Below are 13,598 nucleotides of genomic sequence, written 5' to 3'. Positions count from 1 at the left end.
TGGAATCAGGGGGATTGGAGCAGGGGATGGAATCAGGGGGATTGGAGCAGGGATTAGAGTAGAGAACGGAATCAGGGAGTGGAGTCAGGGGATGGGAGCAGGGATGGAATCAGGGAGTGGAATCAGGGGGATTGGAGCAGGGGATGGGAGCAGGGATTAAAGAATGGAATCAGGGAGTGGAATCAGGGGGATGGGATCAGGGATAGAATCAGGGGATTGGAGCAGGGGATGGGAGCAGGGATGGAATCAGGGGGATTGGAGTAGGGGATAGAATCAGGGGGATGGGAGCAGGGATTAGAGAATGGAATCAGGGAGTGGAATCAGGGGGATTGGAGTAGCGAGTGGAGCCAGGGGGATGGGAGCAGGGGATGGAATCAGGGGGATGGGAGCAGGGGATGGGAGCAGGGATGGAATCAGGGAGTGGAATCAGGGGGATTGGAGTAGCGAGTGGAGCCAGGGGGATGGGAGCAGGGCTGGAGCAGGGGGATGGGAGCGGGGAATGAGGGGGGCCGGGATCGGGGCCGCTCCCAGCGCAGCACGCGGGGCTCGGGGGAGGGAAGGGAGGGAAGAGGGAAGGGAGGGAAGGAGGGAGCGCTGCTGGCACGAGGAGCTCCAATTATCCTGTCACGGCACAAAGGCACGAGCCGTGGGAACGGCTGGCAGCCTCGGGAATTCAGCCGGGAATTCAGCCGGGAATAATCCTCGGGAATTCGGCCGGGAATCAGCGCTGGGAGCCCCGGCGGGGCCGCTCGGGCCGCTGCAGCCCGGGGTGAGCCGCTGCCCCTCGGCGCTTCCCGCCCTGCCCGGTGCCTTCCTCGTCCCGCTCCTCCGCATCCCCGCGGCCGCTTTTCCAAGGGATCCGAGGGGCGCTGGGGGGACCGGGGGGGGCTCATGGCGTGTCCCCCCCACCCCGGTGACAGCGCCTGTGTGGGCCCGGCTGGGGCTGAATCCGCCCCGCTGGATCCCTGCCGCAGGCACAGGGATGCTTGGAGCTGCCGTTGCCATGGCAATCCTGGAGCGTTATTCCAGCATTGTCAGCGAGGAGCAGCGAGGAGGAGGAGGAGGAGGAAGAGGAAGAGCTTTCCACTCATCCTCGCTGCTCCGGGAAGCGCGCGGTGGGGGGGGGGGGGGGACGCTCAGGGAATGCGGGATCGGGAGCTTCTGGGATCATCCCGGGCCATGCGTCCTTGGGCAGCTCCCGGCCGGACGCCGGCGCTTCCATAGGGTTGGGATCCACGGCCAGGAGCAGCAGCAGCAGCAGGAGGAGGAGGAGGAAGAGGAGGGTGGGGTGGGCTGAGGCGCTCCGGGGGCTGCGCCGAGGCGGGAAGAGGATCCCGAGCTCAGGCTGGACACATTCCCGGTTTCCCCGCATCCCTCCCGGCATCCCCCGCCTCCCCGGGGCCATGGCTCGGGCTCCGCGCTGAGCGGGGGGGGGCCCGCATTCCCGAGGGCCGCGGGCACATTCCCGGCGGGAATCATGAAGAAGTTCGCGTCCACGCGCAGCCTCAATAAGATCCTGCAGCAGTGCGACTCCTCGTCCCGGGAGTACGAGGAGATCCAGGCTGTGGAGAAGAAGTGGCACCTGCACCTGGCCACGCCGCGCAAATTCCGCGAGAAGCGGTGCAAGATGCCCTCTCTGTTCCTTGCAGCCCCGCCGCCGCCCAAGAGAGCGCCCAGCACCACCCTCACGCTGCGCTCCAAGTCCATGACGGCCGAGCTGGAGGAGCTGGGTAAGGCCGGCACCGGGACGGCGCCGGGACCCCGCAGGAGTCGCGGGGGGTGCTCGGGAGCCGCTTCCCAGCGGTTTCCCAGCGGTTTTCCAGCGGTTTGCATGTGCGCCGTGGGGGTGTGGGCGGCGCGGGGGAGCCGGATCCCGTCCCTGTCCGGAGGGATGTCCAGAGGATTGTCCATTGGGATGTCCAGGGGGATGTCCAGGGGGATGTCCAGGGGGATGTCCATTGGGATGTCCATTGGGATGTCCATTGGGGTGTCCATTGGGATGTCCATTGGGATGTCCATTGGGATGTCCATTGGGATGTCCATGGGGATGTCCAGGGGGATGTCCAGGGGGATGTCCAGGGGGATGTCCAGCGCTCCGGGGGCGCGTCCCGGCGGAGGTGGGCGTGGGAAGGATGTTGGGAGTCTCCAGGTGGGTGTGGAGGGGTTGGTGTGCCCTGGCCTTGGGCATCCTGCTCTTTCTCTGCTCCTTCCCTGATCAATTCCTGATCCATTCCCTGCTCCATTCCCTGATCCATTCCTGCTCCTTCCATTCCCTGCTCCTTTCCCTGCTCCTTCCATTCCCTGCTCCTTTCCCTGCTCCTGCTCCTTTTCCTGCTCCTCTTCCTGATCCTCATCCTCTGCCTGCTCCTCTCCCTGCTCCTGCTCCTCTTCTCTGCTCCTCTCTCTTCTCCTCTTCCTTTCCCTGCTCCATTCCCAGCTCCTTTCCCTGGTTCTTTCCCAGTTCTATTCCCAGCTCCATTCCCTGATCAATTCCTGATCCATTCCCAGCTCCTCTCCCTGCTCATTTCTGTGCTCCTTCCATTCCCTGCTCCATTCCCTGATCTGTTCCCTGATCAATTCCCTGCTCCTGCTCCTTTTCCTGCTCCTTTTCCTGCTCCTTTCCTGCTCCTCTCCCTGTTCCTCCTACTCCTCTTTCTGATCCTCATCCTCTGCCTGCTCCTCTCCCTGATCCTGCTCCTCTCCCTGATCCTGCTTCTCTCCCTGCCTCTGCTCCTTTTCCTGATCCTCTCTCTTCTCCTATTCCTTTCCCTGCTCCGTTCTCTGCTCCATTCCCCGATCAATTCCCTGCTCCTTTCCCAGATCAATTCCCTGATCTATTCCCTGATCCATTCCCAGCTCCTCTCCCTGCTCGTTTCTGTGCTCCTTCCATTCTCTACTCCATTCCCAGTTCCTTTCCCTGTTCCGTTCCCTAATCCTTTCCCTACTCCTGATCCTTTTCCTGCTTCTCTCCCTGTTCCTCTCCCTGCTCCTCTCCTCACTTTCCTCACTCCTTTCCATGTTCCTCTCCCTGCTCCTGCCCTTCTTCCCGATACCCTCCCTGCTCCATTCCCAGCTCCTCTCCCTGCTCCATTCCCAGCTCCTTTCCCTGCTCCCTTCCCTGCTCCTGCTCCTTTTCCTGCTCCTCTCCCTGCTCCTTTCACTGTTCCTCCTACTCCTCTCCCTGCTCCTCATCCTCTCCCTGCTCCTGCTCCTTTCCCTGCTCCTTTCCCTTCTCCCTGCTCCTCTCTTCCCTCTCCCGTTTCCCCATCCCGCTCCTCTCCCTCCTTTCCCACACCCGGCAGTCCCAGGCTTTGATTTCCCATATCTGGGCAGATCCCAAACCCTGCCTGGTGAGCTCCAGGAGAGCTCTGGAATTCCAAGGGAGCTCCAGGAGAGCTTTGGCAGAGCCTCTGGAATTCCAGGGGAGCTCCGGGAGAGCTCTGTGAGAATTCCAGATGAGCTCCGGGAGAATTCCAGGAGATCTCCAGGACTGCCCCGTCCCCCCCACCCCGCTGCCTCTCCCACATTTCCTGCTGCTTTCCCATCCCGCTCCACATTCCCAGATTCCCTGAAATCCTCTCCACTCCCACCATTCCCTGCTTCCCACTGCCAGAATTCCTTGTTTTTCCCAGCCCTCATGGCCACCTGGGATGTCCCCAGGACCCCCTGGCAGGGTGGGAGCTGATCCCGCTCCATCCCTTCCCCTTTTCCCATATCCGGTGGCGCTTTGTCCCTGGATGTGGCCATGGAGAGATCCCAAATCCCAGGAAAACTTTGGAGCGTCCCTGGGCTGGCTCCAAGGCCATCGATGCTGCCCCAGCTTCCATGGGAATTTGGGATTTTCCATGTGGGAATGTGGCACCCTGGAGCCTCAGCAGGATCCCACATTACCCCTGGTTTTCCCTGTTTTCCTTGGTTTTCCATGTTTTCCCTAGTTTTCCATGTTCTCCCCGTTTTTCCATACCTTCCTTGGTTTTCCAAGCTCTCCCTGTTTTGCATGCTCTCCCTGGCTTTTCCATGCCCTTCCCGGTTTACCGTTCCTTCTGCTTTTCCATGCTCATCCTGGTTTTCCTTGGTTCTCCCCGTTTTCCTTGGTTTTCCATGTTTTCCCTGTTCTCCATGCTCTCTGTTTTTCCATTCCTTCTGCTTTTCCATGCTCTTCCTGGTTTTCCAAGCCCTTCCTATTTTCCACACCCTCCATGGTTTTTCCATGCCCTCCCTCTTTTTTAATTCCTTCTGGTTTTCCATGTTTTCCTTGGTTTTCCATGTTCTCCCTGGTTTTCCACACCCTCCTTGGTTTTTCCATGCTCTCCCTGTTTTCCATGAACTCCATGGATTTCCGTGTTCTCCCTGGTTTTCCATGCTCTCTGGTTTTCCATTCCTTCTAGTTTTCCAAGCACCCCTCCTTTTTTCCATGCCTTCCCTCTTTTTTAATTCCTTCTGATTTTCCAAGCTCTCCATGGTTTTCCATCCCCTCCCTGTTTTCCACGCTCATCCTGGTTTTCCATGCTCATCCTGGTTTTCCATTCCTTCTGGCTTTTCCATGCTCTCCATTTTTTCCCCTGCTCTCCCTATTTTCCATGCCCTTCCTGTTTTTCCATTCCCTCTGGTTTTCCGTGCCCTTCCCAGTTTTCCAAGCCTCTCCTTGCTCCCTGTGCTCCTCCTTGGAGCCAGATCCTGTGGGATCAGATCCCGGAATTCCCAGACTTGGTCAGCTGGGATTGATTCTATCCTGAGCCTCTGCCTGGATTCCCACACTGGAATTCCCACCCTTGATTCCTGGCATTTCCAGACCGTTATTCCCAATCCAAGGGCTCTTTTTTTGGTGGGAATTCTTGGGATCAGAGCCAGACCGGCTCCTTTTTCCCACTTTTCCCCCATCCCGGATCCTGGGATTCCTCCTTCCACCCTCCCAGCAATTCCTAGTTTTCCTGGAGAGGGATTGGGAGCAGCAATCCCAGAGAAGGATCTGGAGGCCGCTCCAGCTCTGATCCCACAATTCCCATGAGTTTTTCCGGGAATTGAAGTGCTCATCCCTATGGATCCAAGGAATCGGCTGAAGCCATTCCAGGGAAAACAGGGGACCCGTCCTCTTCCCATCCTTCACTCCGGGTTTTCCTGTGGATCAGCATTCCCAGGATTTGGTCTGGAGCCGCTCTCCTTCCCAAGGAACAGTCAGGGAAAGGGATATTCCCAAAGAAAGCTCTGCCGGGTGCTTCCCACCCCGTTTTCCATGGATCCCAAACACCCCCTGTGCCCTTCCCGACCCTTTCCCTGCCATTCCAATCCCCTTGGAGCAGCAGATTCCCAGCAGGATGCTCCAGGATCCCTCCTGGGCCAAAATCCATGGGCTTGGATGCAGGGAATTGCCTTGGGAGCTTTTCCATGGCTTGGGATGAAATTCCAGCCAATCCCGCTCCAGCTTCCCTGGATCCATGAGGATCCATGAGGGACGATCCCAGCCTTGGGATAAATCCCAAATCCCAGGTCAGAGGGACAATCCCACTGGATAAAGGCTGGAATTCCCAGGTGCCCTGCCCGAATCCCACATCCCAGGCCGGATCCCGCATGCCAGAGGCCGGGAATTGTGGGAAGAGCCGGGAATGGGGGCGGGAATTGTTCCATGCCGTTGATTCTGTGTTTTGTTTCCCATTCCAAGCCTCCATGCGGAGAAGGAAAGGGGGTGAGTGAAACCAAAATTCCCGGGATTCCGCCCCTTCCTGCCAGCTCCCGCTGGGATCCCACGGGATCCAGACTGGGGAGAGATCCCGGCATCCCGAGGGTCGCTGTTCCTGCAGCGTCTCAGGGAATTCAGCCAGGAATTTGGGAATTTGGGATCAGCTCCAGCATCCAGGAGCCGCTCCAGTAGGAACTGGAACGCCTGGAATTGAAATGCCAGGAATTGGAATGCCAGGAATTGCGAGGCCGGGAGTTGGAACGGGCACGTGGGATTCTGCTGGGCACGGGCAGAATGCTCCTGTATCCCAGAATTCCCGACCCTGCCATTCCCAGGTGTGATTCCTGCTCTGGGTTTTGCCCACGGGAATGTTCCGTGTGGGATCCTTGGGAATGACAGTGTCCAGCTTTATCCCAAATAGCCAAAACCTCTCCTGGCAAATCCAGGGAGTTTATCCCACTATTCCTGGCAGTTCCAGGGAGTTTATCCTGTTATTCCTGGCAGTTCCAGGGAGTTTTTCCTGCTGTTCCTGGAAGATCCACGTGGATTATTCCGCTGTTCCCACCCTGAGGGTGTGCCGGGAATGTCGCATGAGGTCCACAGAAAAACTGGGAAGTTTTTGGTGGGAGAGGTTGGATCTGGATGGGATTGAAGGTCCCTTCCCACCCAACCCCTCCTGGGATTTTCTGATCCAGGATTTTCTGGGATGAGCTTTAGGTACTTCCTACCCGAACCAGTCCGTGATTCCATGTCCCACAATTCCATGGAAGGTCCGAGGACCAGTCTGGCTTCAGGAGAATCCCGGGGCTACAATTCCCACCTGGACACAGGTGGAGCTGCCCAGTCCCTCTCCCAGGGCAGGAATTTGGGATACGGATCCAGCTGGATCTGGAAAGCGCCATCAGTGGCACAGAGCCAACGGCCCCAGCCTCCCATTCCAGTTGGGAATTCCATAGGCTCGTCTCAGGTGGGATCCATGGAAATGAATCCACATCCACCTCCTGCCTTTTCCCATATCTGGAGGTTCAGGATTCCAGCTGGAATTCCCGAGGGAATGGATCCACTGGGACACATCCAGGCACAGCTTGGTGTTCCCAAGGGATAAAAGTGCCAGGGTGGATCCTGGAGCTGGGAATTCCAGTCCCACTCCCCATTCCCTGAGCTCGGACACGGCTGTGGTGGCTCTGCTGATATTCCCGATATCCATGGGCACGAATCCTGCCCCAGACATGGAAAGCTGGGATCATTCAAGGAGTCCATTCCGGCTGGGAATATCCCAGTTTATCCCAAACAAACACCGGATGTGCCGGAGCCTTGTGGATCCCACGGACATCTCCATGTCCTGGGATTCCCTGGATCTCCCACCCTCCTGGCAGGACTCGACTGATCCCAAATACTCAAAATTTGGGATGAACTCGCTGGTTAGCTCCACGCAGATAATTCCTTGGAATGCGGTGGGGGAGAGCATCCATGGAATACCCCATCCGAGCGGGATCAGCCCCCACAAATCCATGGAAAACCATCGGCTGGGGAGAGGAGCTGTGGGGGGCGATCCCTCCTCTCTCCGGGATGAGCTGCGGGAAGGGAGCGGTGCCGGGGCTGAGCCCCCGGGATCAGCCGGTTTTCCTTGGATTCCAGAGAAGCTGGATGAGATCCTGGCGGCCGCGGAGCCGGCGCTGAGGGCGGAGCTGGTGGAGGCCGATTCCAGGGCGGCCACGGTGAAACAGCGCCCGACCAGCCGGAGGATCACGCCCGCGGAGATCAGTGTGAGCCAGCGGGAATCCCGCGGGAATGGGACGGGAATGGGATATGGGAATGGGAATGGGATCATGCCCGCGGAGATCAGTGTGAGCCAGCGGGAATCCCGCGGGAATGGGACGGGATATGGGATATGGGAATGGGAATGGGATCACGCCCGCGGAGATCAGTGTGAGCCAGCGGGAATCCCGCGGGAATGGGACGGGAATGGGATATGGGAATGGGAATGGGATCACGCCCGCGGAGATCAGTGTGAGCCAGCGGGAATCCCGCGGGAATGGGACGGGATATGGGATATGGGAATGGGAATGGGGTCACGCCCGCGGAGATCAGTGTGAGCCAGCGGGAATCCCGCGGGAATGGGAATGGAATGGGATATGGGAATGGGATCACGCCCGCGGAGATCAGTGTGAGCCAGCGAGAATTCCACGGGAATGGGGGCATGGAATGTGGGAATGGGAAGAAAAGGAGCCAGAGGATCACCCCTGCAGAGATCAGTGTGAGCCAGCAGGAATTCCCTGGGAATGGGGGCGTGGAATGTGGGACTGGGAAGGGAATGGGATGGGAAGATCACCCCCGCGGAGATCAGTGTGAGCCAGCGGGAATTCTGCAGGAATGGGGGCATGGAATGAGGGAATGGGATAGAAATGGGATGGGAAAATCACCCCTGCAGAGATCAGTGTGAGCCAGCGGGAATTCCACGGGAATGGGGAAGTGGAATGTGGGAATGGGATGGGAGGGAGCCAGAGGATCACCCCTGCGGAGATCAGTGTGAGCCAGCGGGAATTCCCTGGGAATGGGGGCGTGGAATGTGGGAATGGGATGGGAGGATCCCCCCTGTGGGGATCCGTGTGAGCCAGCGGGAGTCGGGGATTGGAATTCCCAGGAACAGAGAGTGAAATTCCCAAGGAAGGAAGGAGAGGGATGGGAGCACATGGAAAGGGATGGGAAGGATCTGGAGGATCTCACTGAGGAGATCAGCGTGAGCCAGAGGAAATCCCACCAGGAATGGGGGCCTGGAATGAGGGAGAGGGATGGGAGGGAATGGGGAGCGGCGTTCCCAGGAATAGGGAGTGGGATTCCCGGGAATGGAAGGAGAGGGAAGGGAGCCCATGGAGGAGGATGGGGGGGAATGTGGTGCCAAGGGGAGCTGGTTCAGGAGCGGAATTCCCGGGAATGCAGAGCCTGGGAGACCCAGATCCACAGCGGGGCCTCAGCGCTCCCCCAGCTCCCCAGGATCCCCATCCAGGCCTGGGAATCCGCATGGATTTCCCAGGGAAGGCTGGAAGAGCAGCTTGGGGGGAGCCTGGAGAGCCGGGCTGGATGCGGGGATGGAATTCTGCCGGAATCCGAGGGGAAGCACAGAGGGAGGAGGAGGAGGAGGCTCGGGATTGTGCCGGGAATGCTGCGGGTGGGAGGCAGCTCCAGGAAAAGCGGGACAGGAGCTCCCGGAGCTACCCTCACCGGATTCCCACCTGGAGCGGGCAGGGGGATGGGACGGGACCCAGGGAATTATCCCAGCATTTGGAATTCTGCTGGATGGAGCAGCAGGAAGGCGGAGGCAAGGGCGGTCTATCTTGTTGGGAAGAGCTTCCATCTTCCCGCAGCTGGAAGTTCGGGTGGGAATGCCGGGTCCTTCCAGCAGCATCCAGACTGGGAATTCCCTGTTTTTCCCTTCCAGTCCCTGTTTGAGCGCCAAGGAATGGCCCATCCCGGGGTCCTGGCGGGAACGGAGAAGCCCCACGTGTCCCTCCGGAAGGGAATTCCACGGACCAAGTCAGTAGGTGAGGAAAAACGCGGGAGTATCCCTTGGGAATGAGGAGGGAGGGTCCCTGTGGGATGTGGAGTGGGCGGGAAAGGCTCGGCCCTTCCCAGGTCGCTCCAGCTCTTGGATTTTGGAGTATTCCATGGAATTCCAGCTTGGAGGGATGCCTGGTCCTGCTCGGAGCGGAAGGTGGGATTGGAGAATTCCAGGAGAGAATTTCGGGAGGGAATTCCAGGAATTCCCGGATTGGCTCTGCCAAGGGCAGGGGGGGCTCTGCCACCCCAGTGTTGGCACTGGGCATTCCCAGCGGGAATGGCACTGGAACCAGGAATGCCAGAGTTGGGGCTTAAGAGGAGCAGGGTGAGGTCTGGAGGAGGCACCTGGATGTGGTGGATCCTTGAGCTTATCCCAAAACATTTATGGAGTCTCCAAACCCAAAGCCATCTCTGCTGGGTTCTTGATTCTGATCCCAAAGATCGATGGTGCCACCAAACCCAAAATCCATCTGTGGGAAGCCCTTGACTCCGTTCCAGAAGGGTTTTGGTGCCACCAAACCCAAAATCCACCTTTGGTGGGTCCTGGACTTTGTCCCTAAAGATTTCTGGAGCCTCCAAACCCAAAACTGCTTGTTGTGGATCCTTGAGCTTATCCCAAAAGATTTATGGAGTCTCCAATTCCAAAACTGTCTCTGGTGGGTTCCTATTTCTGTTCCCAAAGATTTCTGGTGCCACCAAACCCAGACCTGGCTGTGGAGGATCCCCGATGTTGTTCCTCAGGATTTCTGGTGCCACCAAACCCAGAATGCCTGTGGTGGATCCTTGAGCTTATCCCAAAATATTTATGGTGTCTCTAAACACAAAATCCATCTCTGGGATGTCCTGGACCTTGTCACGAAGGTTTTTGGTGCCACCAGCCCCAAACCAGCTGTGGTGGGTCCTGGACCTTGTCCCTAAAGATTTCTGGAGTCTCCAAATCCAAAACCATCTCTGGTGGGTTACAGATTCTGATCCCAAAGATTTCTGGTGCTACTAATCCCAAAATCCATTTGTAGGTAGTGCTTCACCCCATTCCAGGTGTTTGGTGCCACCAAACCCAAAATCCGTCTGTGCTGGGTCCTGGAGTTTGTCCCTAAAGGTTTGGAGTGCCTCCAAATCCAAACCTGGCTGTGGGATGTCCTGGACCTTGTCCCTAAAGATTTATGGAGTCTCCAAATCCAAAATCATCTGTGGTGGGTTCTTGGTTCTGTTCCTAAAGATGGATGGTGCCGCCAAACCCCAAACCATCTGTGGTGGGTCCTGGACCTTGTCCCAAAGGTTTATGGTGCCGCCAAACCCAAAATCCATCTGTGGGGTGTCCTGGACCTTGTCCCAAAGGTTTATGGTGCCACCAAACCCCATCTGTGGTGGGTCCTGGACCTTGCCCCTAAAGATTTCTGGAGTCTCCAAACCCAAACCATCTGTGGTGGATCCTTGAGCTTATCCCAAAACATTCATGGAGTCTCCAACCCCGAAGCCGTCTCTGGTGGGTCCTGGACCTTGTCCCTGAAGATTGATGGTGCTGCTGAACCCAAAACCCTCTGTGGTGGCTCCTTGACCTTGTCCAAGAAGGTTTTTGGTGCCACCAAACCCCAAAATCCAGTTGTGGTGGTTCCTTGAGCTTATCCCAAAGTGTTTGTGGTGTCACCAAACCCTGACTTGGCTGTGGGGTGTCCTTGGCCTTGTCCCTAAAGATTGGTGCTGTCACCAATGCCAGAACTTTCAGTGGTGGTTCCTTCACCTTGTCCCTGAGGGTTTCTGGTGCCACCAATCCCAAACACAGCCGTGGGAAGCCCTGGACCCCTTTCCGAAGGTTTTGGGTGCCACCAATCCCAAAATCCATCTATGGGAAGTCCCTGACCCCATTCCAGAAGGTTTTGGGTGCCACCAATCCCAAAATCCATCTATGGGAAGTCCTTGACCCTGTTCCAGAAGGTTTCTGGTGCCCTCAATCCCAAACTCAGCTGTGGGAAGTCCTTGACCCCGTTCCAGAAAGTTTTGGGTGCCACCAATCCCAGACCTGGCTGGTTTGGGTCCTTGGAGCCTAAAATATAAAGGAAAATTGGGGGTTTCAGGAATTATGTTGGTTCAGCTGCTCCTGTGCCAGGAATTCCATGGAAAATATGTTCCCAAGGCTCTGGAAGAGCTGGGATAAAACGGGATGGTTTGTGTGGGATGTGAGGGATGGATCCGTGTGTGCACATGGAGAAATCCCATCCCAGCATCCCAAACCTGCAGTGTCCGGGGGGGAAACTGGGACTTTTATCCTGGTTAATCCCATATTTTGGTCTTGGACGTGGATCCTGCCCTGGTGGCATTGGAATTGGGAGGATCCAGGAGATTCCCAAAGCGTGTCGGGAGTTTCTGGGTGAGAATGTTTGGGAAGAAGCTTTGGAAAAGCTGTTCAAGGGCTGGTATGCTCGGAAGAGCTGGGAATGATTTGGAAAAGGATCTGGAGTGGGAATGGCGGCGTTATCCAGGATGGATCATCCACTGGGAATGCATCCATGGAATTGTCCAAGGGCTGGAGCCAGGCTGGGAGAGCTGGGGGTGCTCCCCTGGAGAAGGGAAGGCTCCAGGGAGAGCTCAGAGCCCCTGGCAGGGCCTGCAGGGGCTCCAGGAGAGCTGCGGAGGGACTGGGGCCAAGGCCTGCAGGGACAGCACCCAGGGAATGGCTCCCAGTGCCAGAGGGCAGCCAGGGATGGGATCTTGGCAATGAGGAATTCCTGGCTGGGCTGGGATTGCCAGAGCAGCTGGGGCTGCCCCTGCATCCCTGGCAGTGCCCAAGGAAGGATTGGAGCAGCCTGGGATGGTGGGAGGTGTCCAGGGGTTGGAAGTGGATGGGCTGGGAGGTTCTTCCAACCCAAACCACACCAGGGTTGGGGAATTGTGGAATCCTTGCCCATGGAATGCCGGCAGTGCCTCGGGAAGGGCCCCTGAGCCCCCCAGGGATCCGTGCAGGGAGAGCCCAGGAAAAGTGGGATGTGCCCCGGGCTGGGGCCAGGGCAGCTCTGCCGGGATCGGGGCAGGGATCGGGAATGTCCTTCTGGGCCTGCCCAGCTCCTGCCAGGAGCCAGCGGGGATCGGGATCTGCTCCAGGGAATGAGCCCCGGGAAAAGAGGGAGCGGCCTCAGCCTGGGCCAGGGCAGGCTCAGCTCTGGGATTTGGGATCGTTTTCCATGGAAAGGGCTCAGGCCTTGGCAGGGGCTGCCCAGGGACCTCTGGAGTCGCCGTCCCTGGAGGTGTCCAAGGAATTCCTGGAGGTGGCACTCAGGGCTGTGGTGGGGATCGGGCCCAGCTTGGACTCGGTGACCTTGGAATTCTTTCCCAGACTCAATAATCTGGGAATTCCGTGCTCACACCTCCGTGAGAATCGCCAGCACATCCCAGTTATCCCAGACATTCCCAGCCCGTGCAGCCAAACCACCCTGGAAAAAAGGGATTAAAACCATTCCTTGAATCTCCATCTCCAGTGGGAGAGTCCCTGCTCCAGGCAGGAATGGCTGCCGCTGCCACAGCACATCCCGACGAAAAACTCCAGGGAAAAATCCCCCCCAGGAGCACCAGATCCATCCCCACAGCGGGACAACCCCTGGAATGGAGGGGACCCAGCCCCAGACCCGAAGCAGCTCCTGGAAGAAACCATTCCCGTGGAATTCCAGGGAAACGGGGATGGAAAAGAGGCGGAGAGGGAGGAATCGGGTGGGAATGGGGCTGGAATTAGAAGTCCTTGAGCTGTCATTCCACACCCACGGCCGGGAGCTGTGCAGTCACTTGATTCCCGGGGAAAAATCCCTGCACGGGCAAGTAAGGAGATGGAAAAGCAGTGCTCGGATGGGTTTTTTTGGGAATAAATATTCCCTGGCATTTGCGTATTCCAGCAGCACTGCAGATTCCCAGGGAGAAAAGATCAAAAAGATTCCGGGGGGGGAAAAAGAATTCCCGGGATAAAGGTGGTTAACCCCTGGCTGGCTGGAATAAAAAGAGGGAGAAAAGATTTCAGGAAAAAATCCCAGGATAAACCTGGTTAACCCCCAGCTGGCTGGAAATAAAATGGGAGAAAAGATCAAAATATTCTGGGAAAAAATTCCTGGGATAAAGGTGGTTAACCCCTGGCTGTCTGGAAAAAAACTGGGAGAAAATATTCCAGAAAAAAAAAAATTACTGGGATAAAGGTGGTTAACCCCCGGCTGGCTGGAATAAAAAGTGGGAGAAAAGAGCAAAAAAAGAGTCCTGGAAAAATTCCCTGAATAAAAATCAAGGATGGGAGGAAAATGTAAAAAAAAAAAAAAAAAAGCGGGATGGGAGGAATATTTGGAGGAAAAAGGGAAGGAGTGGGGGGGAAGGGGAGGGGAGATAATCC

General features: G+C 57.2%; 1 protein-coding gene across 4 annotated transcripts in view; it reads left to right on the top strand.

Annotated features, from left to right (window-relative positions):
* SHANK3 (SH3 and multiple ankyrin repeat domains 3) overlaps positions 1-13,598 on the top strand; it is a 164,735-nt gene that overhangs the window by 119,364 nt on the left and 31,773 nt on the right. For all 4 annotated transcript variants that reach the window (XR_008508403.1, XM_054514833.1, XM_054514835.1 and 1 more), the window contains exons 19-22: positions 1,650-1,730; positions 5,660-5,683; positions 7,316-7,443; positions 9,117-9,219. Coding sequence is in view for 3 of the 4 variants with exons in the window: in XM_054514833.1 (XP_054370808.1) it covers positions 1,650-1,730; positions 5,660-5,683; positions 7,316-7,443; positions 9,117-9,219 (336 nt within the window). In the remaining variant the exon portion in view is untranslated. The remainder of the gene's footprint in view (positions 1-1,649; positions 1,731-5,659; positions 5,684-7,315; positions 7,444-9,116; positions 9,220-13,598) is intronic.

This window comes from Molothrus ater, chromosome 5 (genome assembly GCF_012460135.2).
Source record: "Molothrus ater isolate BHLD 08-10-18 breed brown headed cowbird chromosome 5, BPBGC_Mater_1.1, whole genome shotgun sequence".
Classification (NCBI taxonomy): Eukaryota; Metazoa; Chordata; class Aves; order Passeriformes; family Icteridae; genus Molothrus; species Molothrus ater.
The sequence above is the reverse complement of the archived record's forward strand: the minus strand, read 5'-3'. Positions and strand labels throughout refer to the sequence as shown.